This window comes from Anas platyrhynchos, chromosome 14 (genome assembly GCF_047663525.1).
Source record: "Anas platyrhynchos isolate ZD024472 breed Pekin duck chromosome 14, IASCAAS_PekinDuck_T2T, whole genome shotgun sequence".
NCBI lineage: Eukaryota > Metazoa > Chordata > Aves > Anseriformes > Anatidae > Anas > Anas platyrhynchos.
The window spans coordinates 350,744-377,270 of NC_092600.1; the positions used below are offsets into that span (position 1 = coordinate 350,744).

The 26,527-nt window shown below is 40.8% G+C and overlaps 1 protein-coding gene and 2 long non-coding RNA genes across 6 annotated transcripts in view; 2 read left to right on the forward strand and 1 right to left on the reverse strand.

The window, feature by feature from the left end:
• STK32A (serine/threonine kinase 32A) overlaps positions 1-26,527 on the reverse strand; it is a 34,409-nt gene that overhangs the window by 1,989 nt on the left and 5,893 nt on the right. For 2 of the 4 annotated variants that reach the window (XM_027468610.3, XM_021274436.4), the window contains 10 exons: positions 25,039-25,094; positions 23,867-24,018; positions 23,548-23,721; positions 18,571-18,608; positions 11,382-11,471; positions 7,690-7,787; positions 5,653-5,769; positions 3,049-3,174; positions 1,820-2,032; positions 108-172 (listed from right to left, as the gene is read on the reverse strand). In XM_027468610.3, coding sequence (XP_027324411.1) covers positions 108-172; positions 1,820-2,032; positions 3,049-3,174; positions 5,653-5,769; positions 7,690-7,787; positions 11,382-11,471; positions 18,571-18,608; positions 23,548-23,721; positions 23,867-24,018; positions 25,039-25,094 — 1,129 coding nt within the window. Of the gene's footprint in view, positions 1-107; positions 173-1,819; positions 2,033-3,048; positions 3,175-5,652; positions 5,770-7,689; positions 7,788-11,381; positions 11,472-18,570; positions 18,609-23,547; positions 23,722-23,866; positions 24,019-24,171; positions 24,415-25,038; positions 25,095-26,527 lie in introns of those variants that run through there. The other 2 variants (XM_027468613.3, XM_021274437.4) reach the window with 2 other exon arrangements.
• LOC110353242 (uncharacterized) lies at positions 9,450-17,992 on the forward strand. The gene is made up of 2 exons (XR_002403501.4): positions 9,450-9,770; positions 16,275-17,992. It is a non-coding gene; the product is annotated as an uncharacterized lncRNA (long non-coding RNA).
• Positions 20,764-23,613, forward strand: LOC110353243 (uncharacterized). The gene is made up of 3 exons (XR_002403502.3): positions 20,764-20,970; positions 21,312-21,405; positions 23,477-23,613. It is a non-coding gene; the product is annotated as an uncharacterized lncRNA (long non-coding RNA).

The window sequence follows — 26,527 nt, forward strand, 5'->3', positions numbered from 1 at the left end:
TGCTAAAACCCAGTCTGCAGTTTGCTGAGGTGGCCCAAAACCCAAGTCTGCCAAAGTCTTTGTCATTGTGCCAGCATCTGTTTCACTGCCTGATTATCAATACTTACTTTTCTCTGTTGAAAACAATGAAGTCCCTCTGGAGCATCTCTAGGTGCTTTTGAAGATGGTAGGCCTTTCACATTTGAATAGAAAAATAAAAGGATGAGGAATAACAAAATAAATTCACAGTCGACACAAAAAGATTTCACAAAAGCAGCTTCAAGGATATACAAAGACATCTTTAGGTACCGAGCATCTCCAGCACTGCGGTTGGGAGAATGGAATTACAGCTCTCCTCACACAGAACTCAGTAGGTATACATGCTCCAAATTATACATTGTATATCCACAGGGACTATTCTATTGCAGAAAAAACTCAGGCTGCAAAATCCTAAAACAGTGAAGCGTACCCAAGATTTCTTGCACAATGCAGGAGGGAGGCAGCAGCTCATGAGCTATTTCATGCTCTATTTTGTGGAAGGTCTACATAAAAGCAACCATTCAGATTCTGGCTGCTTGTGTTAACTGTGTAGGGGGCTGTACTCCTAAGCAGGCATACAGATCTTGACTCAACACAGCAAGTTATCCAAGCTCTTGCTATTGGAAAGGCAAATAAGCACAAGGCTCCAGTGCCAAGGGAGGGCATGGCACACTGGGCACATGACACACATGGCACACTGCATAAAGCCAAACATAAAGCCAAACTTTATGCAGGGTCAAGTCCTGAGTTCCCAGTTGATTTTTAATGCTGGGGTGCTTTGATCAACAAGGCTCCTTTTTGCAGACAAACACATTTCCAAGTTAAGTCACCTTTAAACATGTTCTCGCCTATTCGTTCTTGAATAAATGTTCACAATTCATCCTGGCTTCATGAAACCAGACCGACCCACTCTCTGAGGTCTGCTCCCTGCACAGAGCAACTTGCCTTTGGACAGTGCTCTGGCCACCCTGCCAACTAGAGCAGCAGCAGAACAGTTGCTTTAAAGGATGTTTGCTTCCATTGGTAACAAATAAAAAAGAATCAGTTTTGCATTTGAAAAAACTATGACTGGGGGTTTGGTAAAATATATAAGGTGGTCAAAAATGCATCTTACCTTTTCATAACTGTATTAAAGAAAATCTCAGTACCATACAATTAAAGGGACAAGGAAGAATTAAGCTTTTTTTTTTTTTTTTTTTTTTTTTTTTTTTTTAAAGCCAAAGCAATCTTCATGATCTAGACAGGAAATTCTGGCATTATTGAAGCCAGTAAGAGTTGTGACACCACTTCCTGACTAGCAGAATATTTCAAACCCAGGACTTTGCTAAGCTCAGTGATACCAGCTTGTGTATTCAAAGCACTACCTCTTCCTGAGTTGCTTACGGTCCTGGATGTTTTATGTTTTTGCAGCACCTGAGACAGAACTGAAGTGAACAGAAGAACAAATTTCTACCCAGAAGAATCTCTCCAGCACCACAAAAACTGTGCAGTGTCTCTGGAGTGTTTTGCAACTTAGATACACCTAACTTCAACATTTACAGGTTACCATCCCCCCCACCTCCCACCCCCCAACACACACCTAACTGGAGATTTTAGAAAAGCAATAGTGTGTGTTGGTCCTGCTGTACCACTCTGCGGAGTACATCTGGGTAAGGAATGCAGGAGACTCTTGCGAGAAAAAATTGCCTGAAGGAATAACCATAGTCTGTTTAAACAGTTTGCTGTGGTCTTGCTAAGCAATAGGCAGCTTTCATGGAAAATGAGACTTCTCAACCATGTGCATATACCTGCTTGCTCTCACCTGTGAGGAATTGCTTTTGCTGGTGTCTTTTTCCTTTTTAGCCAAGCGCTTTTTTTTCTTATGAAGAGGTTTGGATTCTAGGATCATTTCTTCAAGTTCAAAGGTTGGGTCACAGTTCAGTCTGCCTTTCTGGAGGGGAGAGAAAGGTGGCCTGAAGTGACTAGTGCCTGTCTTGAAGTGACTCTCTCTCATAAATTGGAATGCATCTGGGAACTGAATTTTGTAAAAAATGAATTAATTACAATTGCACACGTAGCCAAAACACCTGCTGTACATCTTACATGTTTTATCAGTTTCCTCAGCCAGTGGAACATTGTCAAGGTGTGTTTGCATCATTTGAAAGAACACTTGCTCCCTTTGTGCTTACTACTTATATTCAACCCATTGGCTGCTTCAAAGTGACAGTGAGAACTGTGTTTCTTGGCTGGGTTGTGCCTCTCTCGGGAAGGTGTACAAGGTCTTGTAAAAAGGGTTTTAAAGCAATACATGTACAAGCACCACAGAGAAGACCACTGACAGAGGGGAAAAAACAAGCAGATAAATATTCATAGTTTAGTCTTTCTTTTGTTTGGCTCCAAGTGAAAACCAGTTGGAGCTACTCTGCACAGAACAATGCTCGGATTATTTTCAAAAAGGGTTATGTTACTTTTGTGCTGCTTAAATCCAATTAAAAAAGGATCAGAAACACTAATCTACTGTATTTGTTCTTTTACTATGAACAATGGGCTTGTTAGGGAGAGTCATTACAGGAAGAAACAATTATCATATAATGACTGGTGATTTCCAGGCTCATAATGAGTCTATGTCTGCTCATCATCATCATTATTATTATTATTAATTTTAATTTTTGCATTTGGAGAGCTGGTTCTAAACAGGGCTGCTAAGAAAAATGGCTCGGTGCAGGATGTCTCACAAGAAATAGCATCATGTATTTGATCTGACGTGTCAAGGGTGCTCATGGGCATGTAAAACCAAGTCTGTAACCAGAAATTCTGATAATATTATAAACTGAGCAGATCATGTTTGGGGCACCCATACTTTATAGTTACCCCCATTAGTCTTTATTACATCTGCAGGAAAGTGAAAATCCTACACTTGCCTCTTTTCCCCTTTACCTTAGGACATCTGATGTTTTTGTGTTCCCACTCTGATTTGATGCAAGGTGCAAGGGCAGCGTGTTACAGGAACTTTGACACATTAAGAACATTTCAAACTTAAAATGGCCTTACTGTGGGAATGAATTCTGGCATTATCCTTTTCTGGAGAACAGCATCCCAGTTTACATCTGACAGATATGGAAAGTCCTGGATATCTTTCAGCTGAGAAAAACGCTTATCAGGATTTGTCTCGAGCAACTGCAGTGAAGAGTGAAATGCAAGAGGTTAGAATGAGACCCCAAAACATGAAATGAAAGACTAGGTACATACAAACATGTCTGTGGTGAAGTTACACTGGGTAAAGAGCTAGAGAAGGGAAATAATGATCAGATTTTTGAGTATATGTGCGTCCATACCTGCTTTTTCACAAATGTACCAGTTTTGCCGTTGCTAGCTAGTTACTGCCCCTGCACTCTGTTCAGGTACCCAGGGACGTGCAGTGGCAACAGCATGTGGTTGCAAAGGCAAGGAGGTGCTCAAGAACATCATTGTCATTTGTATCTGAGGACAAGCTTGAGGCCTGGGTAGGTCTGCCAGTTGGGTTAGACCGTCGGTTTACTCCATACAACCAGGAGATTGGCACCAGCAACCAAACAAGTGCAAGTCACCTCTGCTAAGGGGGTGATTGCTAAAATTGTTAAAACCCATAAGCTACAGATAATTGGGGCAAGCAAGCAAACTGAAGCTATTCAAATGTTACTTGTCTGCCAAAGACAATGGTGAAGGCTCTGCTGAATAAAGCTCCAGGAAATAAAGCACAATTAACAATGCTGCATTAATACTGGGTGTTTTCAATGGCCGTCTCAACCTTCACCAGAATATACAAGTAGCTCACAATCTTTAATTCTATTTATTCTCATTTTTATTAACAACTTTTATCACCATTTTAGGAGGAAGAGCTGAGGTGGCACAGTGACTTTAAACAATTTGCCCAAGGTTAAAAGAAAAAGCATTTGTTACAGAATGGGGAACTCTTGCTTCTGCTTTCCAATTTTAATAGCATATCAGTAAATCATTCCTGTTTTCTAACTCTAGTCATGGAATATTAATATGCGTCACTCCATTGTGAAATAATGGATTCACACTGCTTATTTTCTGATTTTTATTTTTATTTTTATTTTTTTTCAACAGTGCTGTAGGAATTGCTTGTGTGGAAGGAAATGATTGAGTATTGTCTTGAAGATTGAGGATTCAGCATTGCATAAACTGATGACTGTGTGCAGCATGCAGGAAAAACAGACAATCTGCACCTTCCGGACCCCTTTGAGTCTCCATCCCATGTTAGTGCCTGCAGCTGAGCTGTGGGAGGCAAAAGCTATGCAGAGTGTGTGGTATATACAGACCAAACTAACATCACTCACAGTCCATTTCCTCCCGATGGAACTCAGTGTTTAAGTACTAACATGAGTGATGCAGATCTGCTAGGAATATTTTGCTTTGAACCTTAATACATACAAAATTTCACAGGAGATGCTTCAGCCAGGAAAATACCCTAGCTGGTTTCATTTATAATACCTATGGATGTCAGAGCAGATGCAAAGGACACTTGAAAATTTAAATTGTGACATTGCATTATTTATTCACAAGGGAGTCTGTATGGCTTGCAGCATGTTGTGGTCCAAGGGAAAAAACTCTAACATAAAAATGAATATCAACACAAAGGACATCTGCAGTAAATATACCTATATTGCTGTTAGGCTTAATGAAATTGCAGCTCCATATAATTTTAAGTATATTGAGATATTCTTCAATTTCTGTCTTGGAAATATGCTGCGTTACTGTCTCAGCAAGGAATTAATGTCTTGTTTCCATTAAAAGAGTTTGAGAGTGTTTCATTAGAGAGGACAAAATAACACTTCTCTATGCTATTTGGAACAAAACACAGTAAGTTAAGTACTATTTTATTGCTTACACTTATATGAAAATTGGAAAATTTATTCACACATTTTCCAAAAATTTTCAGCTAGTACTGTTAAGCAGAGGTCAGTATTTCAGCTTTGCTGCCATTGTATGCATACAGTGTCTGATACTGAGAAACAATAGTTTTGCTTATTGGAGATACAGTTTCACTACAAACATTATTTTCAGCTTCAAAATGATTCCAGTAATGATTTTGAAGCAATTTTGATAATAGTTTATTAATAACTAATTACAGTGGTGCATAAACTTCATGACATCAATGGATTTCAATACTACCTGCACTGCTTGCAAATCTTTTCATTATTAGCAAGAATGTTTTTTCATAATTCAAAAATTTTATGCATTTTTTTGGGGCCGAATTTGTGTACACATATATCAGCATCTACTTCTAAGTTCTAGTATAATTCTGACAAAGTTATAGAAGAACCTTTGGAAACGAAGACTGCCTGTGTCCTTAGGAGAGATACATTAGCAGCAGCCACAGTTGCCAACACAAACTCCATCACCATTAGTCCAGGAAGCAGTACTGTTAGTTGATTATTACATTAGTGTGTCTATAATATTAAAAAAACTCGATCTTTATCATATAGTAACATCTGAAAGTCACCGACACTGGGTCTGGATGCAGTTTGTAATGAATCCCCACAATTTAGTACAAAGGCCAGAGTGCCCAGTGGAGTCTTAACTCATTCCAGCAGGCTTCCAGCTATAAAACATCCACGCTCCTAAGCTGTCTGCTTCCACAGCTGCCCTTACCTTTTTGATAAGTGTCACCATTTCCTTGGACCAGGCAGCAGGGTACATTACTGTAGCTGTCTTGAACACGTGAGCCATTTCATTTGTGGAAGTGTTGGAGCGAATATGATATGGCCTCTGTGAAAAATGCAACAAGGAAAGCATTTTAATGCATCTCCTTTTCCAACTCATTTGGAAATCTTTTTAGAACAAGGTAGCTCCAAACAAAATCTCTTTGCACATTTCCCAGCTCCCCACTGAAAATCTCTCACTGTAATAAACAAAATAATAATGTCAGGAAGAACAATAATAATAATAACTAGATGTTTAAACAGTGTGACAGATAGGAGGCAAAACAAAAACTAGAGTCATTAACCAGCTTTTGTTTACTTGGCCTTGTCAACATTTGTATCTTGAAGGACTATGAAAAAGGATTAAAATATAGTGCTGCCATTAAAGCATTCCCAATATTCCTGTAAAATGCTCTTCTGTTCTCAGCTCTTCATTCACGTTGGATACAACACAAGTAAAAAGAAGCAGGATTTCTCCCAACTACCAGACCATATGAAGAAATATTGCCCCAAGAGAGGCCACAAGCCCCAGGAATGACACGAGGCTGCAGAATGACCTGCAATACAGCGGCACAGCGGACAGCAGCCTGAGCTGTCCCTCAGGACTGCTTTGTTACACACGTGGGCAGGGATGGAGTCGGGCTGCCTGCAGGCAGTGGAACACTTGGGGAGCTGAATCTGAACTGGGCAGGATGCAACTAGTGCTAGCACACAGGTGGCCCAGGTCACCTCCATGTTTAGCTCCTACCTACAGCAACGTTTCTGTCTTGCTTAAAAAGACAACGTGCAATGGAAGAGTGCTGCTGTTTGGGAAGATTTTTAATTCCCAGATTTTTACAGTATTTGGGTGGCGGGAGAGAGGGTAGGGAGAGGGAGAGGAATGCTGTCAAAAATGCATTTAAAATAATAGCTACAAACTGTGAGACGAAATCAGGTGTATTGTGCTTAACACATGCAGACACTAGATGGACCTCAAGGTCTCCTTTCACTTCCAATACAGTAACCACCACTGAAGATACCTTTTATTATGGCTGTGAGTACTAGAATACTTAACAGGGTTTCTACTTCTATCTTTGGAAATAATGCCATCAAGTTAAAAATCAATGTGATGAACAGTCCTACAATTTGTTTAAATTTACAAATAGAAAATTCACATATTATATTAACATTTTTAGAGTTACTCAACAGTTCAGACAACAGTGTCCTCTTAATGTGTACTAACTTGATCACTCACAATCTGTTCTTTATATTTATCACATATATTTTTAGTCTTTCTGCAAAGATTGATTGTAGGGTATCTTTAAAAAGTGTTTGCTCTTACTGAAAGAAGTCTTCTAGCCTCTCAAGATTTTAAACAACCTTTTGCTTAGAAGAATATAATTTAAATAATTTTATTCAGCTTTTTACACAACAGTTCCAAAACACTGATCTCATCATTTGTCTAAGAGGCCACCAACCCTACCTAGGTTAGAAGCAGAACATTGACACAACAGGCATGAATTGTACCTAATTAATAATTTACATGTTGTGGTTTGCTTTTGCTAAAACTGCTCAGTCTTATCGCAAAAGCAACAAGATTAATATTATTATTATTATTTTATTTGATTTTTATTTTTATTTCTTGCAGGATGGGAGTTCAGAGTCAACTATATTACAGACCAAACTTAAGGATTTCTCACTCATTAATCAGATGGATCCAATGGATCCACTTTTCTTGAATAGTCTGTGCCAATTGAGAAGTCCTTGGACACTGTGAGGAACTGTCACAATGAGTTACTCTGTATTGCAGTGTTTTTCTCTCTGAGCTCTTAGCTGTGATCACAAAAGTTCTGATGAAGATTTTGTTTCTGCCGCCTATACTGTAATAAACTTTAAAGCATTTAATTTAGCTTGGAACTTTCATCCCTGTTATAAGGTATTAACCTTCCCAAGAGAGTGCCTTAAGGAAAGAGAGGACAGACAGCAACAGCAGCCGTGTGCGCCGTACCCGGGCTCTGAGCAGCTCATAGGCAGTGATTCCTAGTGACCACCAGTCCACAGCGAAGGAATAGCCGGTAGGTTTTGTGGAGTTAAACATTTCAGGTGCTGTGAAATACAGAAAAGAGATCATTTGCCTTGCTCCAATCTAGAGTGGAAATCAGCAGCACAGAATGAACACCTCGTCCAGCAACACAGAGAGCATCCCTGCTATGCTGCATAAGACATAAATTAGTGTTTACCCATTACCACATTGCTGATCATTTCTGTGTTTTTCTTCAAAACAATGGTATGTGACTGGTAGATTGGCCCTTTACCAAAATACCGAGGGGGTGCACAAATTTAAGCATGGCTTCCTGGCATCAGCTCATTGTTTGGTCTTTGTCAGGCTTCACAATGGTGTCTCAGTCTTGCGGTGCAGAACATTGCAATACTGAGGAACCAAGACCAGAGGAGACCAAGCACCCGCCTGCAAACCACCCGACCCTGCACCATGACAAGTGCTGTGCAGCACATTGCTGCTGCTCCCTGCAGCTGGATGCGAACACCTGCTGATCCTGTGACCTGCTTTGCTCTCAACACCGTGCTTCAGGACCAGAGATGGCATCTGACTCGGCTGTCAGCAGAGGTTTAACCCAGATATTTGCCTGCCCTGGAAACAGGCACACTTTGAAATCTTGACCCTGCTGCCTAACTACAGGTACAATTAGCATGGTATGAAACATTTTCTGCTGTGTTAAAACCCAAACAAGCATTTCAGGTCCTCTGAGCCTTACTTTCCCTACCCGTGAAATGGGACTGAATGATTTCTACTCCTAATGGACTGTTGCAAAACTGAATTAATTGATGTGTGCAAATGATGGGGTGGCCTTGATAAATAGGTGTGCCACCACCAGTGTGACTTGAATATTCAACAATGACAAATACAATCCAATTTATGTTGATTATAGGATGCTTTATGTAACTCCCATAACCACTTAGAGATTTACCAGACCCAGGTAATTTCCTATATCACATAAAGCACTAAAACCGCTCACTGCTCTGGTGCTGCTGTGCTCCCAGTCTTGTGGTGTCTGAGATCCCTATAGCCCCAGCACAGGGATCTCCTCAATGCTCCTCTGTTCTCAAAGACAGAGAAGGAGTGACTTTTTCTGCCACGGTGCTTGCCCATTGCTCCATAGTAAATATGCTCCAGAATAAGGAATAACCCTGATTCTCTGAATCTACGCATAAAATTGGACTGAATATCTTCTCGCTTCCCTCAGAAAGCCTCTCTGCTCTTCAGCTAGTGCTTAGTAGATGTCCATGTTTGAAAGCTGTTCCCTTCCCACTCATCTCTCTTTGCTCATATTTAAAGTACTTCCATCTGGTAGAAACTAAATGTAGCCCCACACAGTGAATGAAAGCAGCTCTTTAGAAACATTAATATGCAGCATAAATGTAGACATAGTGTCAACTGCACCCTTGGTGACAAAAAGCAAATTTTAACTGAATGAAGCCTAAGTACCACAGCCTTTTAGGAGGAAGCTACCATGCTAATACAAAGTGAATGGAGGCACAGGCTAAAATACTCCCTCTCTTCCTTAGGTAATAAATTTCCTTTTTGAGATGAAGGGGAAAAAAATACTGTGCTTTATTTCGTGAGTGAGAAGGGAGGCAAGAACTACTCTAAATAAAACAAAAGTGAAACCAGGGAGCAGTAATTTCCTTCTGTGCATGTTTTCCTTTTTAAGATGATTGCACCAGGTGATGCAAAGGTGAGAGGTCACTTTGGGGCTTCTGATGAAAAGGAGAATGCTGGGTTCCTCCCCTTCCCTCAGGGATCTGGCTTTGCAGTAGCTGTATGGAGGTCTTGATATTTAGGTCTGGCAGATGGTCTTACTCTGTAAGAAAGCTTTTTGTTTTGTATTTAGTGCTAGCTGTATAGAAATCCTTCTGAGTGGTTTTGTTTCACGTAGGAATATCACACTCATGCTTTACCTAATATGAAGACTTTTATGTGTGATGTTTGTACAAGAGCTCTTTTTGCATTCACTCAGGACATTTCTCTGCAGTTTGCTTCCTGCATGCTTCAGCCTTGATTCATCCTAGGTAAGTCCATAGTGTTCCGCTTTATGTTTACCAGCTGTGCTTGTGTGGTAAGTATCCAGTGGGTCTTCTACTACCTGAATAGCCAGCTTCACTGGTCTGACTAGTAAGCAAGCCTGAGTAAGGTTCCTGTACTCCTATTCGAAAGGGGAAAATAATAAGAAGGACTTTTTTTTTAAATTTATTTATTTTTTATTTTTTTTGAGTAGTAGGGAAACAAGGTCTGTTCAGGGAGCAAGGACTGTGTGTCTTTCTTCCCTGCATGTGTACTGATCTGCTCACAAAAACTGTTCCTACACCTGGCTCAACACTTCAGTGAAGCAACTGAGTGCTCCAGAGCCACCTTGCCCCAGAGGACATCCCTTTGTGCACCCTGACAGCTGCCAGAGCAGTTTTCCTGCCTGGGACTAGTTCCATGCCATTGCCTGGAGGTTAAAAGCTTCATAAAAAATGCAATTTTTAGAAATCAAAGAAAGAAGAGGAAAGGGAGGGCTTGTAACCATAACAACCAACCTGGCTACTCGGATCCGTGGGGACCTGGAGGCTGGTGCCCAGCTCCCACAGTGAGAGCACTAGCTCCACGTGCCGCAGGTGGCTGCCTCCATGGCCCTGCAGAGCCCTGTTGGGGCTGCAGGGACTTGCTTGGAACCGCCAAATCCCGTATCAACAACAGAGGGACAATGGGAGAAGTTTTCAGAAAGACTGAAATACAGGTTCAGCATTTATCTCCCTGATGTGGTAGCCACATTTGCACCAGCTGTGCCTCCTTTGTGCAGCTGAGGCTTTGTCCCTCACCACTGTGCTCTGGAGCCCCCTGCACATTGGCCTGCTGGTATCTGGCACATGGAAAGAGCAAGTTCCCATCCCCTCACCACTCCTAAGCACAGGGTGAAACTAATTCTTAAAGCAGCTAGCTTATATAAAAATGCAAATTATGAGTCAGTGATGCAGCAGTGTAAAGCTTGTATTCATTCCCTCACTAAATCAGTACAAGCCTTTGTGCTTCATTTCCCTTCTCAAAGGTAGTAAGAGCATTTCATCACTAACAGAAAGAAAAAAAGAGATCTGTGGAAATAAATGGGTTGCCCAGGGTGGTGTCACTGTCCCTGGGGTATTCGAGGAAAGGTTGGATGTGGTGCTTAGGGACATGGTATAGTGGGTGATATTGGGAGTAGGGTGATGGTTGGACCAGATGATCTTGAAGGTCTTTTCCAACCTGAATGATTCTATGATTCTACTATTTCATGACTTGGCACTGCTTGTGACATGCTCTGAGATCCCAGGCGTGTAACTATCTTAATTTATCATCGAAACTAAGCTGTACAGCACGGTACAATGCTACTAAAATTAGTGTTTGTAATAGGCTTGTTTTGTTCAGCTGTGTGCAGTTGGTGCCTGCCACACCTCGTCCAGCTGCACAGGGGTGTGTGTGGGAGGTCCTCTGCAGCACTAGCTGGGTAGTTTCTCATGTCACACAGATGTGTCTTTTGTTACATACCAGGAACAAGAATTCAAACTTGCATCACAAAGGGCTTCAGTTGTATCCCACTGCAGCTGACAAATCAGGCCCATAAGATGGCAATTCAAGAACGTGTAATTTTAATCAGTTCTTACCCATATATGGCTTTGTGCCGGCAATTGTGGAAACTTGCATTTCTTTAGTCAGCATCGTGGCAATATTGAAATCAGTGATGTGCACGTGTCCTGAAAGAGAGGTTAATGTGTAAGCAGATTTGCTTTAATTTTACACAAGAAATAGCCTTGAATCAGAAGCTTACAGTAAGATACTCCATGAAAAGGTATTTCCAGAAAAAAAATAAATCTGGTGCCAGAAGTTACAGAAAGTATTTCAGCTTACAGGTTGCTTACAGATGTATCTTGTTAGATTAAGATGATTTTGCTCTCCAGAGGAAAAAAAAGATTGGAGTTCTCCAACTAGTCACCTAATAATGATTTTTTTTTTTTTTTTTTTTTACAAAATTTTGGAAAAAGGGAACTTACCTCTCCTTACCTAAAGTCAACCTTTTTTTTTTTTTTTTTTTTTTTTTTTTTTTTTTTTTTAAAAAAAAATCTCTGATATTTTTGAGCAATAAGAATGTGATATTTTTAGCCTATGTTATATCTCGATTTCTTATCTCATGAGTTCTGTGCTGGTGTAAAACGATATGCTACCAAATTGTCTCTTCTGATGAAAGTCATTCTAAAGGGAATTTCCCAACCTTTCTCATTTATTTCCATCCTTAACTTCATAGCTTCGTTTCAGTGCTGCTGGAAGACTTTTTTTTTTTTTTTTTCCTGGGCTCAAATTCTAACCTGTTTTAAACTGTAAGTGGTTGGAAGAGGAAGAGAGGACATTATATACCATGTTTGTAATCTCTTCAGTGATCACTTCAGAGTAGTTTAAGAATCAATAATCTTCTGTTCATAGAACCAAGTGACCTTTAATACATCACTAATGGAAACAGTTGCTGCAGGCTTGAAAATAAAATGTAACTTTCAGGCAGACACTTACTGTGGTTTTGGTTTGGTCTGTGAAAGGACATGGAAGTACCAGCACAGTAGCACAACTGAATGGTGACTGCCATGCAACGTTGTCTTGAACATCACCTATTTGTGCCCTTGATGGGAAAATGGGACTGGTGTACGATGTGGAAAAGCCCATATGGGAAACAGAAGTCCAGGGTTTCTGTCAGTTAGCACTTCCTCACTTTGCACTATGTACGTTGTGCAATACACATCTGCCAGCACAGAGGACTTCAGCAGGTAGGTATTTATCTGCTGCAAATGTAAGAGGGTGACCAGCGTAAAAGGACAGAGATGTGCAGTCTGAGTGTAACAAGAGAAGAAAGAAATGAAGCAGGAAGTGTTACAAAACTAGAGGAGAAAAAACATTCTCATTTATAGTCTGTAAATGTAAATTTATCAATGCTTATTTTTTAATATAGTAACTTTAGTATAGCAGTTATAAAATAGGCACCACTTGGAGAAAGAAAAAACAAAAATCAAACAAACTAAAAACAAAACAAAAACAGCCTTGAAGCATCAGCTTATGCTGTTCAAGAAGCCCAGTGTCCTGCTGGACAGAATGGGGCTCCCTGACTGCATCCCAGGCTGGTGACTCTGGCTCGTGCAGGGCGAGGACCTGCCTCAGAAGCAGCTCCCAGCTAAGCTGAGGGCTGGAACGTAGGGGAGCAGCAAGTGCTAAGCCTATGCCCAGGAAAGGGAGGAATGGAAGATGTGGAATGGGTCGCAGCAACAGCAGCAAAACCACATGAGACTTCTACAACATGCTTTGTCTGCACAGCCTTCATCAAGGCTGCTCAAAGCACAACACCCTGTTCCCAATGTTTCCATAGGAAGCATGTTTTATTGTGAGCAACTACTGTCTTTCTAAAGCACAACTTCAGCCTTTTCAAAGCTGAGCTAAAGATAACTACCTGACATGTCCTATTCTGCAGGAACTAGCAAGCATCATCCTCTTAAAAGGACTAGTAAGAAAACCTACAGGATGAACTCTATCCACACCTGTTGGTGCACTGATACTGCTTTCTGCCTTCATAATTGTGCCTCCTGGCACAAGTCAGCTTATTTTAATGATGTTTGCATTTAGAGAGGATTTTCCAGTGTTTCCAAGTAGGGTTAGCAGTGGCTTTGTTGATCCCAGGTACTAAGCACCTCTTATTTTTCCTCCTTTGAGGATGTTTTCAGAATGGAACAAAATATATATTACAACAAGCAAAAGATCCTTGCACAAGAAATCATTAATATCCCCTTATAGGGTAGGAATGTTTTCTGTTATTGCTGCTGCAATATGCACAACTGCTGCGTACAAGCTGAAAAGGAAATAAAAAGAGTGGATGTGATTTGCAGGGATATGAAAGGAAATACATCCTCCTAGCTCGTCTGCTCATTTACTTGGTGGTGGTGGTGTTTGTTTGTTTGTGAGCACTTAATTTGTTACTGCTTATTCCCTAAACTCGTATCAGTGAGCAGACTAATTATGTATAGCCGTATGGGCAATCAATACAAGGCTGACTTCACTGAAGTGAATTTCTTTGAACCTTGTGGGTTGGTGTAGCCTAATTCTTCTGAATAAATGCGGATAGTCTTTTCTTCTTCCTGACCTCATGCATTTTCTCTTAAGGCACTGAACCTGTTTGTTCCTGGCAGAGCTGGACTCGTTATCAAAACCATCAGAAGTGTTGTTTATTGAATTTTGCAGACTCATCACCCTCCTCTGTAATAACAGGGAGTGGCTGAATTGCTGTTGTTTCATTTACCACAGAGGAACAAATGAAAGTGGCTCTTACCAATGGAGATACTATGACAATGCTTCCCTCAGACATTAGCTTCAGCAGCTAGAAATTCACTTCTGTTTAATTTTCTTAAGTAAAATGACATCACCTTCATATGGCTAAAAGTTGATGCTTTGGTAGTGAGCACCTGTTATTTTCTCTGGATGCTGTGAAGCATTTAAGGAAATCTTTACAATTGGGCCTAGATATTTTATGTGGGAACAGTGATACCAATTTGCCTGCTGCAAGCATCTGATCTAGCTGGGAAAATTTGGGAAACAGTACAGTTCGTGATACCACCTAAAAAGACTGTATTGCATCCATTGTTCCTGCCTGTGTCTCTTCAGTGATAGGTGCACAGTGTGTAAAACACTGGAGCCCCCCTCATCCCTATGCCAAATTAGCCATGGTCAGGGTGCAAAATGTACCCTAGTGCAGGCACAACCAAACCGTGTGTCTGGCAGCTCATAGCACAGGTGTGCACACAGGTACAGCTTCTCTACAGATGTTCTAGGAGTGGGAACAGATTTCTGTCAGGACCAGCCTGCTGCGCATCATACAAATCGGGGCACAGTCAGTGTCTAGCTGTATGTCTTGAAGGACAAGGACCACCCCTTTGTCAGGCACCAGCCTCCTGCCTTGCACAGAGCCCTGGTGTGCACAGCTCCAGGCACTGCTGCTGGGCATGCATGGGGCAGAGGAGACCTGTGTTGTAAAGATCATGCCTCAGCCACTGAACTCCCACCTCCATATCAGCATCTGGCAAAGATGAACACATCCTTCAGCCCCTGCCAATGAATTTATCATCCAGCTTTTCAGCAGTTTCATCTTCCATGATTAGGCTGTCTCAGAACCAGAAAAAGACATGTAGTGCTCACCAGGACGGCTAATCTGCTAACAGCCCCATCTAGGTCAGACCTTTCTCTGCACCCATGTGCTCATAGGCTGTTAGTCCCACCAACACGTAGATTTCCTTAGTAAGTTTGTGATGCTTGTCAGGGTCAAGTCTGAAGGAAAAAATAAAACTTGAGGTCCCTCTGGTTAACCATACGAACTGCTGGAAGACCACGTGTGGGATGAGCATGCCTCTCACATGCTGTCTTTCATTGCTTTACAGAATCAGCCAGGTCCTTGCTTCCTTCACTTCCCAGAAAAGAAGGGGCATCAAAACACTGGGGAGTAATTGAAAGAAAAGGATTACTTATAATTTTCTTGTCTGAATATGTCCTCTCTGTCCTTGCACTGTTTTTTCTTTCATCTCTGTCTCTCATTCCACTTTGTGGGGAGCTGTTTTGATATATATGAATCACAGACTTATTAAGAATTTAATATTCTAAGCATAAATATCCCCTTCTCTCAATGTATCCTTTAAATGATTCACTTCAAAAAATCACAAGTTTTTTAAACTAGCCCACTTGGGAACATATGAAATCATGCCCTTTAGACTTCAGGAAGAAGGCTCAGCGTGGTGTGATAAGGCTGAACATTACGTTGCTGAACTGCAGCATTACAGGCCAGAGGGGACTGGACAAACAGAGACATCAGCTACTGGTAGACAAGAGGGGAATGCTGGGTTCTGATGTTGAGCTTTAGGGTCAAACTCTAAGCCTCATGTTTTCTTGATTGCTCAAAATCTCTAAGTGCTTCCAGTTTCTAAATAATATATTATTTCCATGTAATGCCCTGTTATGCATTAGGACAAATAATTGTTATTTAATTTAGCATCTCTTACTACATAATTCCTTCACCATTCTAGAATACCTTTTGTGGAGGAAAAAAAAAAAGGTTTCTGTAAACTCAGATAACATTTTAAAGAATGTGAAACTAGAGATAGTAAATGTTGCAGAGTATGAGGTCTCTCAGAATGTGCTGTAACTTAATTGAGGTTAGAGAGCAAATGCCACAAACTAAGTCTCTGGGACCTGGCAGTTAAGCTCCTATTACAGCCATAAGCTCCCATCACATTCCTGTTGCCGTGTTGGCATGAATTCACTCATTTTAGCTCTGCTCTAGAGATCCTTTGGGTAGTGGAATAAGAAATAATATTGTGCAAAGCCACTACAAGGTTCTTGGAAAAAAAAAATCTCAATTTTACTAGAGATATAACTGAGTTTTTCTTCAGTTTTATTAGACAAAGGACCTGGCCCAAACCTCCTGAGGAATTAGTCACTATTCCTGGAAACTGCCATCTGTTATATTCTTTTATTCCCAGGTGAGCTGTGCTGCCATTGAGACAAATCGATAGACTTACCACTAAAGGAGGAAATCACTTTGTGCTTGGAATGACTGTTGAAGGTGGTCATCTACTGAAGATTTTTTCATTTTGGGACTTGATCCAAATCTCTAACAACTGCTTTATTTATTGTGCAGAAAGACATTTCTCTTATATTCTCCTTTACTTAGGGCTCACTTCAATTTCTTAGCTGAAATTGATAGGGTACTACAGGATGTCACTGACCAGATAGACAGAGGCAAACACATCAGGTGTGTGTTATGTTTGTGACAGTCAGCAGCAGGGTGACACGTCAGTCTGAAATCATGAGAAGCACTGGCACTATCAACAGTCTGAAACAGCCTCCTACTCAAAGGCTAGGTGGTGTGTGCGAGGGCTCCTTTGTCCCTGTCAGCAGTCAACACCAACAAAGAGGGCACTGCACTTTGCAACAGACACAAAAGTCTTCCACTCATAAGCATGGGAGGTGAAGAGTGACAGCAGGGGAAGGCACTTCACAGCTGGAGGATGGGCCAAAGGGCAGAGCTGGAAGGTAAGAGGAGTCAAGAGATGAAAGACTGGAATCTGACTGTTGAAGGCTTTCAGGTGTTTTATGCTCTGAGGGGACTGGTCTCAATCAAAAACATTACAAAAGCCGATTAGTAGATTGCACGTGCTTTCTGGAAAGTTATGAAAGCCTGGTGAAGGAAGAGGAGAGGGAATGGGGACCTGCAGCTTCATTCCATAGGGAAGGAGACACAAAAACAAGCTCAACCTATGAGGCTAAATGTAGATAAACATACCCTGATAACAGCTGCTCAGGGGACAGAAGTCAAACTGCGTGCACAAAGCTTTCTGTATGCATGAGAGAACACATCTTTGGGTGAAGATGCAGCAGGAAAAGAAATAGAACAAGAAGTCATAGTCAGAAGGACACTGAAGTCAGGGGTACAGTCACAGAAAATAACTCTGAAAACTCTGCAGCAGACAGTTAAAATATCTCTGTGACTAGAGAATAGGCTCAGAAATTAACCCAAATTGCAGTGTCATTACGGAGTTTTGTAGACGATGTGCTGCTGAGCTGAATGCAGCTGCAGAGGCATGCAGCACCTCTCTTCCCTTTGTCCTTCCCTCTTCGGCAAAAGGCTGACCTACATTCCAGTGGCTCCCACTCAGGTGATCCTGCAGTTCGTGGGGGAAGCTGCCCAGGGAGCGCGGCCCAGCCCAGCACATCCTGCCCCAGCAGACACTGCCAGCCTGTGCTGGGAGCGGCTTTGCTGACAGCTCCTCAATAAATAATGAAAGTAGAGGTCATATGCGAAGCTCCTAGAGCCTGGGCTCAGGTGTTCCTGGCAGGCCTAGATACACATGTGAACTGTGTCAATTCTGCAAGAGCATCAGGATCCACATTAAAGCCTCTGAAATGATAATACATTAAGATATGGTGCACTCCTGTACTCTTCTCTTGAAAATGTCTCCTGACATTTTCTCTTGAAGTGGCTTACTGTCATTGCTAATGAAGATTTCTCGCAACAGATCAGTTACATGGATTTTCCAGAAAATAATCAATGACAAAATGCTTTTTTAATGACCTAAAAGCTGATAAATATCAGAACAACTCTTCATGGTGGCTGCTTTGCTAGGACACAAAGAGTGTCCAGAGATCTCACAAGACTATAGTAAGGGTTTTTCCTGAGACAAGACTAAGGGAAGATTTATAGCAACACCTGTAATATACCCAAGCCCATACCTTCTCCGGAGCTCCCTCTGAAAGTCAAATGCTTTAGGAAGAAGAAAGTACCTGAACGAAGATGATCTGTTCAATCATAATACAATCTGTTCATGAACATACATTACATACAGTCCATAATTGCATGTACATTTGCATTCAAATGATTACATTTCAAGTAAATTTTAAGCAACAGCAAAGGTCTTAAAATAAGGTTTGTTAGGCAATTGACCCCAAGTAGCATGGAATGCATCAAACCTGCCAATGACTTCTAGAGATGTTTTTGAGTCAGTCAGAGGAGGTGTTGATTAAACACTAACGCACCCTTAGAAATAACACAGCAATGAGGGGTGCATAATGCCCTGAATGTACACAATGCTGCTGCTCAGGAAGTAAAAGACATCAGCCAAAACACAAAAGGATATTTTCTGTTCCAAACTGCTTGTGAACTGAGAGAGAAAGCAACACAAAATGAGGAAAACAGCAAACACCTAAAATTCAGCATGGACATACTATTCCTGTCTCTACCTTTATGCATATGCATGACCACAGAGAAGTGGCACTTACCATGCTCATCCAGCAAAATGTTGTCAGGCTTGATATCTCTAAGAAAGAGGAAAGAGGAAACTGCCATTAGCTTATGGAAGTGATGTGAAACAAGGCTGCAGATACTTTATGAATACCCAAGCTCTAGAGGGACCTACTTCAATTATGCCCTAGAAGGTTCTTTGCTTGGGTTCTTCAGCTCTAATGTTTCTGCAAGGTTTGATTTCAGATATGATAAGAGAACAACTAATCAAGCAATAAAAACAGAAATGAAGGTACAGTCATATAACTGAAGTGTAGCCTAGCTGCTAACAGCACCTGCTTCTGCAACGCTACAGCTTATTTTTATTTTATTTTTTTTTTCTTCTAATTCTGCTTCAGTACTGTATTGAAAGCTGTTCCCCATGTATCCAGTAAAAATCAAATGTTGGAGCAAAGTAAACAAATGGCACCTATTGTCCTTACTGCATCATGGGAGTCCTTTAGCTGCAGGTGAAACAATAGAGCAACATAACAAGGAAGGTGCTCCTGTGTCTAAACAAGATATTTCTTCAGTGATGGATAAAAGCTTCTGCTATGAAAGGTGCAAACACAGGAAGGCTCTTGACAAAAAAAAATGTTTTTCACTTGTGGATGTACTGACCGGCACTGATCTAAGCCAAACATACAAAAAGCTGCAGCAATCTGGACTTTCTGTTTCATTTCTATGGAAGAGTTTCCAGATTTGCATCCTGAATTAATTTTCTACCCCAGAAACAGCTTTTTGAGGAAAATACCTCAACTACTTTGTGTGATGGCTTGGAAATCTTATGGGCACTGTTATTAATACTAACTGTAAAACCTTCTTGGTCAGCTATTAATGTATATTTTTCATACTCCATTATGAAAAAAGTTATTTTTCATAGAACAGTGACATTTGACATAAAAGTGTTTCTTCTTCTCTAAGCAAAAGGAAGCTACTTGGAGTAAATTGCTAATTCTGAGTTTTACATTCAAAGTTCAACTAGTTTTATTAATTTTCATGTAAAATAAAAACAAACCCCACCAACTTGCCTGAAGCGTTGCCACAAAGCGTTTGGCAGCTCTGTGCGCTTTCTTGCGTTTTTGGTGGTTTGAGAGTAGTAGGGTTTTAGCTAGAGACATTGACTCAGTAACCTTGAACCACATTTGCCATAATTCCCAAAATAGTGCTCTGAAAGGTGCAGAGGGCAGTCCAGATTGTACCAACATCCATGTTTAGAGATGCTCCAGTCAGAGATACAGACTCACTACCAAGCACTACGCTGGGTAGTCACGGGGTGGTAGCAATATGGGTAAGACGGGGAGGAAAAACAGCTCTGAGAGTCGTCCCACTTCGTTTGGAATTTTATTTATTAATGGTTTTATTTTCTTCAGGAGTAGAAAAATAGTCCATATTGCTTTTAATCTTCTTTTTTCCTCTAGACTATCAAAACAAAACAAACAATAACAACAACAACACCACACAGTAGGGAAATTCATCATGGCTCCACATCTACTATACAGCAGTTACCAATCTCGGGCACATTACTAAATATCTCACGCTTGGGGAAACAGCAAAAAATGAGGTACAAAGGTTTTAAAACAAAAATATTAAAGTAAAAAAAAAAAAAAAAAGAGGATGCACAAAATACTCTTTGTATTCTACTGTATAAACTGACAATGTAGCAATAAGTTATGAAAATAGCGACATCTCTATAAGGGAGTAAATGGAAGGCATAATTTTAACAAAATCCATCTATCTATGTATGCACTGTAGAGAAAAACACTTCTTAGTCTGCAAAAACATATGGTCTTGTTTCTTCTGTTTCTCACTAGAAAGTAAACAGACTGGAAACAGGAACATTTCATTTTCTTTGATGAAACTTCAAGTGCGTAGCAGACCTGATCTCACACAAACAACTTCAACATTCTTGTTTTAGAAACAAATGTGTTCCTTGCAGGTTTTCCTCCCTGATGAAAGCAAAACACCAACAGTAAAACCACCTACCACAATGCTGTAAAGAAATGCTTTCCATTGAAGGGAGAACATGTACACCTGATACACCTACTGTATACACCTGAATGACTTTACAAGCCATTACCTGCTTTTAATGAGCTAATTACATCAGTGCCCATCTGCCTGCTATCAGGCACCTTGAAGTTTCAAGGCACCTTGCAGCTGCTAAATGCATCGAGCAGGCACAAGTACAACAGCCCTTCACCCTCCTGATGCTTTCCTCAGGCCTAGGGCGTTAATGTGAAGAATGAGTGGGTTTCAGATTTTATCTTTAAAACTCCAAAAGATAAAGTTTGAATTTGCCTGACCACCTGCAATCAAGAAAAGACAATGTATCCAATTACCATATAATACCTTTCAGCTCTCATCCAGACCCTTTCCTGTGGGATACAAACAAACACCAGGTACCATCCCTGTGTCCCCATCACATACAGACTTTTCTTTAGAGCCTGAATTGTGTGGATCTTCTATCCCCTTAGTCCTGGAAAGCTACTGAGTGTAATGTATTACTAGTAGAAAAGGACTTCCTCCTGCTGTTTCTCATACACCTGTGTCCAACTCAGTTTGTTTAGACCAAGCATACAGCAAAAGGATTTACCTCTGGCTGTCCAGGACAAAGGCAGCTTAGTCTGCATTTCACAATGTTTAATTCATGCTCATTCATTATTTGGTGCCTGGGAGCAGGTGCAGGGTGGAGGAGACCGCCACCGTGTCCTCACCACCATGCACCTGCTTTGTTTTCCAGGTGCCCCCAGTGCTCTTGGCTGGAGCCTGAATGGGACAGTCAACATGGCCTGCTTGCCACGGTCAGATGCATCACAGAGTGGAAATCTATACAGGTATGAAAACAAAACAAGAAACATGAAAAATAAGACTCCTGAGAAAGTGGGAGCTATGCACAATAAGGTCAAAATGAGAGAAAACCATTTTTAGTCTGCTGGGGTTCTCCACAAGTGAGGAGGGCACATTGTTACAGGAGTACTGAGGTGGCCTTTTTGCTTTCACATCTCAGAAATGGCAAGCACATGCTGCTTTACAGAAGTAAGTGTAAATCTTCATCAGCCCTTGAACAGAGCATTCCTTACCTTGCCAAGGACCACAATCGTTTCGATTTTAAGTTTGTATCATGCTTTATTTTTATGCCTCACAAGAATGTGCTTCCTGGAATGCCATTTACAAATACAGTAATCTTTTGCCCTCTTTTTTTAGCCCATTGCTACTGCCTCCCTGCTTACAACCCTATTAGCAGATACTAACCCAAAAGACTTGAACACCTGAATTCTACATCACTTAATACATCAGGAGCAGGAAACGTAAGCGTGTCTGTTCGTCTGCTTGGAGCCAAACCTTGCCTTTCAAATCAGGGAAAAGCTCTAACCTGGCCTGATAGCTGGTTGTTATTTTGCCTGAGTAAGCCCTGCAGCTTTTGCAACATTTTTCTCTAATATCTAAATCCCTACCTAAAATGTTGTCCACTATAGGTTTTCCCCTTTGCCACGTTTTCCTGGAGTCCACAGTGACCTGAAACTAGTGTGGACCTAGCATGTATGGGTTTGCAAACACTTTTTTTGAGGACACTGACCCACAGAAAATAAAGGTATATAGGAAGAACTGCAATCCCAAGAACAATTATTTGCTGGAGTGAATGAGTAACTTGAGTTTTGCCTATTTATTCAAGCTGCAGATACAGCCCACCATAAATGCAGCATACTAGGTTATTCTCTTACTTTGATCAAGACAGTTTTATATAGAACAGCAAGGTTTCTGATTTCCTCCCTGGCATTACATTTAGCATAATTTTATAGCTTGTCTAAATTAAATTGCATTTGGCTTCAAGGAATTAAAAACAAACTAATAATTTCTTCATTTGGGAACAGTGTCAGGGAACAGCCTTTTTGATGAAGAGAAGTTACAAAACATTTAGAATGGGGTTGCGAGGAAGAGTGTCCTGCTGCTGGTCTGCACTATGTGAACTACTGCATAAGCACAAATTAGTAATTCAGCTGAAAACTAAAAAAGTCTTTAAAGGAAAAATATATGCTCTGACATTAGTAATTAATTTATATTAAATTATTCTCTTAAAAGATGGTTGCAATTATTAGGACATCAAGTAAGAAAAATCCCAGAGAGTAAATTACAGGTAGTTTTGTTGGTTTTACAGGTATTTTTTAAAGCAGAAAACCACATCCACTAAATTTTGAACATTACTATTCATCTGAGACTCTAGAAGAAAGCAAAAGATGTAAGCCAGAGGAGAAGACCTGGCAGTTCAAGGCTCCTATCAAGACCACCTATTTTCTTTTTCTTTCCCTTACTTTCCACTCCTGTTCCACTGCATCATGTGCTGCAGCAGTGCATAAGAGCTTTTACAGCTTTTCTCTGCCACCTTCCAAGAGGCTCTTTTTACATCAGAGGAAGCGCAGCAGTGATGTGAGGTAGCTGCAGGCCTTCAAACGTGCTAGAAGAGCTCAAATATTTTATCACTGAACCTGAAAAATCTTAGTGGCCAAAAAGAGACTCTCAACACTTCTAGAAAGGTATTTAAACTCATGCAGAAAAAGTTGTGCTTGGTCCCATTTTGGGTCTTTCAATGTGGTACAGAGAGGGAAGCAGAAGGGTCAATATACGACAACAGAAGAATTCTGAATCCAGATGCTTATCCTTCGCAGACCGGAACAGGCTTTAATGAGGTACAGTTAACTAAACCTTTTAGAGACAGCTTTTTGCAGGATCAGCAAACAATCAAATACACTTTATTATAGCTATCCCAGAAGGAGAAATAACATGTTCTCTGCTGCAGAAGTATATGAAATACTTTTTTTTTCCTGAAAAACCTAGTATTTTACATAAAAGCAAACGTTTGTAGGAGAAGATTTTGTTTAAATCTTAACTTCCTATTTGTCCTTTCAGATCACAGAGGAAAAGATCAGCCTCTTCCACAGTCTATGAACTTCTATCCACCTATGAATTTGCCTGCTGACCTGTGGATGATGCGTCTGCTCTGGAGGTAGTCAAGGGCCAGTGCCAGCTCACAGATGAAGAGTTTCACGGTGCCTTCTTGGAATCGCACATTTTGTTGAAGATGGTAACGCAGGTCCCCTCCAAGCAGCAGGTCTACAACCATGAACATATCTTCCTCATCTTGGAATGAGTACCTAAAAAAGCATAAACATGGCTCAAGGAATATTTACATATATATAAAGAACATGTTAAAAAACGACATGTGGTACCTCTGCGAATGCTCGTAATTTCATGGAAATTCTTCACTTGGTATCACTAAATAAAGGAGAAATATCTTACCATAGATTTACCAAGAAGGGGTGTTCCAGGCCCTGCATAATCTGCAGCTCCTTAAAAACATTTCTCACTTCATTTCGCTCCAGACACTTCTGTTTATTCATGTATTTCATGGCATACATTTTCTTGGTATCATTCTTTTGTACAACACACACCTAAGTGAGTAAATCAAGTGATAAAACAGAGATGATTTGTCAGTAAATTAACACAGTTGCCTGAGCAGTCTCCAGGTACCCTTAACAAAGCCCACGTTGAAAAGTCCCAGCTCTATGCACTTCTCTGCAGCTCTGGACATTGCCAGTGAATACCTCATCCCATTTTCAGCTGAAGAAACAATTTTTGTGGGGGAACATGAGGGGAGGGAATTTATCACCACAAAGGCAGGAGACAGGGAATCACAGGAGTAAACATTTAATTTATTAGCAGTAATAAATCTTGATCATGTTCCATCAAATGGTCCACCCCCCCAAAGCAGTTACTGTTTTCAGTTGAAGAGGCCTTTCCACCACAGAACTACAGGCTGGGAACTGGGGAGCAGCATGTGAATTTCTCCCTTCTTCATTCAGCTAAGCTTCATTCAGCTTGCTATGAACCTTGGCCTTTGTTTGAGCACATTGGATTTTGAATTTTAACCCTTCTTAAAGTTATATTTTACCAAATCTAGAAAGAAATGTTGCTTTGAAGAAAAACTTGGAGTTAGTAAGTGTGCAAAACATAAAATTTAGGCTAGATTTTTCAGATTTGTTTCTAAAACAGTTTGAGTTTGAAATGAAATTACGAAGTTTCAGTCAACCTTTTATGTTTCACTACCAAGTAAGTCTCTTTGTCTAGAGATTTGTCTTACTCTGTACATAAAACCCTATTTTGGCATCACTGTGTTCAGTGTTGCTTTGCTGCAGAATCTTAGAAAATGTTTATCCAGAAACATAGCAAAATTCATCTCATTTGATTTATCAGTATCTCATTTTAATCTCCTGAAATCCATTTTGTGGCTATGAAACTGATGAGGAGTCAGGTTCTGATTCTTTCTTGTTTACCATGAGTTGAAGCTCAGGTCAAATCCTGTTGACAATGCAGTATTTAATTTCTTTCTCTCACATGATCCTGTCTAATTTGCCCATTTCTCAGTTAAGTTTCTAGTTGTCCAAATGCTGATTAGCTCACAAAATACTTACTTTTCCAAAGCTGCCCTTCCCAATAGCTCGCAAAATTTCAAAATGGTCAAAGGTGACTGCAAGAAAGAGCAAACATTCAAACATTAAATGGCTGAGCAACAGTTTGATGAAATTACAGTATTTCTACTTTTTCTTTATGAGAGAAGAGATTAAAAAAATGAAGGATATCCTAGCAACTTTCGGTTGGTTTTGGAGATGCGTCTCTTTTTAGTCCCTTCCCTTCCTCCCTCTTCTCTCCTGCCTTTCTCATTTTTATGCTGACACCAGGACACCGCATTCTTGAAGTGGGTCTCGTGCCTGGCGGGCCACCAGCTGGATCATCCCAGCTGCCAGCACCGTTCTCACAGCCAGCATGCGGGGCTGCAGGGGACACGGCTGCTTCCGAGTGGCCTCTCTGGTGGTTTGGTCTTAGGCACCAGACGACATGGGGGCTGCAGAAGGCAATGGACCCTGTGCCAGGAGCCGGGAGCCTGTGGAGAAATGCTGTCCTCTGTGGTGAGGGCAATGAGGGCCAGTTCAACACTGACCTCAGCTCAGCTGGGTGTGCCCTGTGGCATCCCTCCTTTCTTTGCTGGGGCTGACCAGCACCAGCAGGGATGTCAGCTCATTTAATAATGTGCTAGAAGGCAACTGTCCAGATCACACAGGCAGGCACAGCTCCTGGAAATACCTGTCCTCCATTGCCTCCAGGAGGGCTGACCCACGGCTCTTCCCATCACTGCCCTGTACCAGCACAATTGTTCTGCAGGTAAAGCCCCACCAGACAGGACTTGGCACCAAGTCCGGCACCATGCTAAATGGTGCAAATCCAGATGAGTTAAGCCAGCAGCCTGAGTTTGCATGTTAACACCCTCTACCTCTATTATCTTTTAATACAAATGCTTTCATTAATATGTTAACACCTTCTACCTCCTCATTTTTAATATTAATGTTTTCAGTAATGTTTAAACACTGATCTGTAACCAAATTGGTTCTAAGAGAGCTAAATTGCATATTTTTATTTAAGACTGTTAAACTAGGTATGATCACACTTCAACTGCTCTCTGTTTTAGCTCTCATATCATCCCACATTTTCACAGTGAGCCAACCCAGAGTCTCACTTCCAAACAGGACAGAAATTGGTGGTGTCCAAGGTCAGGTACCAAACACATGCATTTCATACTGAATCGACATCTACAGATTTGAAAAGCCTCATTTCACTGCCTGATTGCATCTAAAACAATGAAAAACCCAACCACTTGCCATTCATAGAGGAAATTCACATGATATGCCAACTCAAACAAATAAATTATGTTTAAGAGATGCCAAGGAGTATAATACAACTGCTATAAAGGACCACATAAAGCATAAGCATGAAATACCATTCTGATGGCATATATAAACCCAGATTTAAGGAACAATATTTAGATTAAAAATATAGAACCTAACTAGCCATGAAAAATGTCCTCATCAGAGATAAGTCAGCCCTGCCAAAATCCCTAAGCTCCCC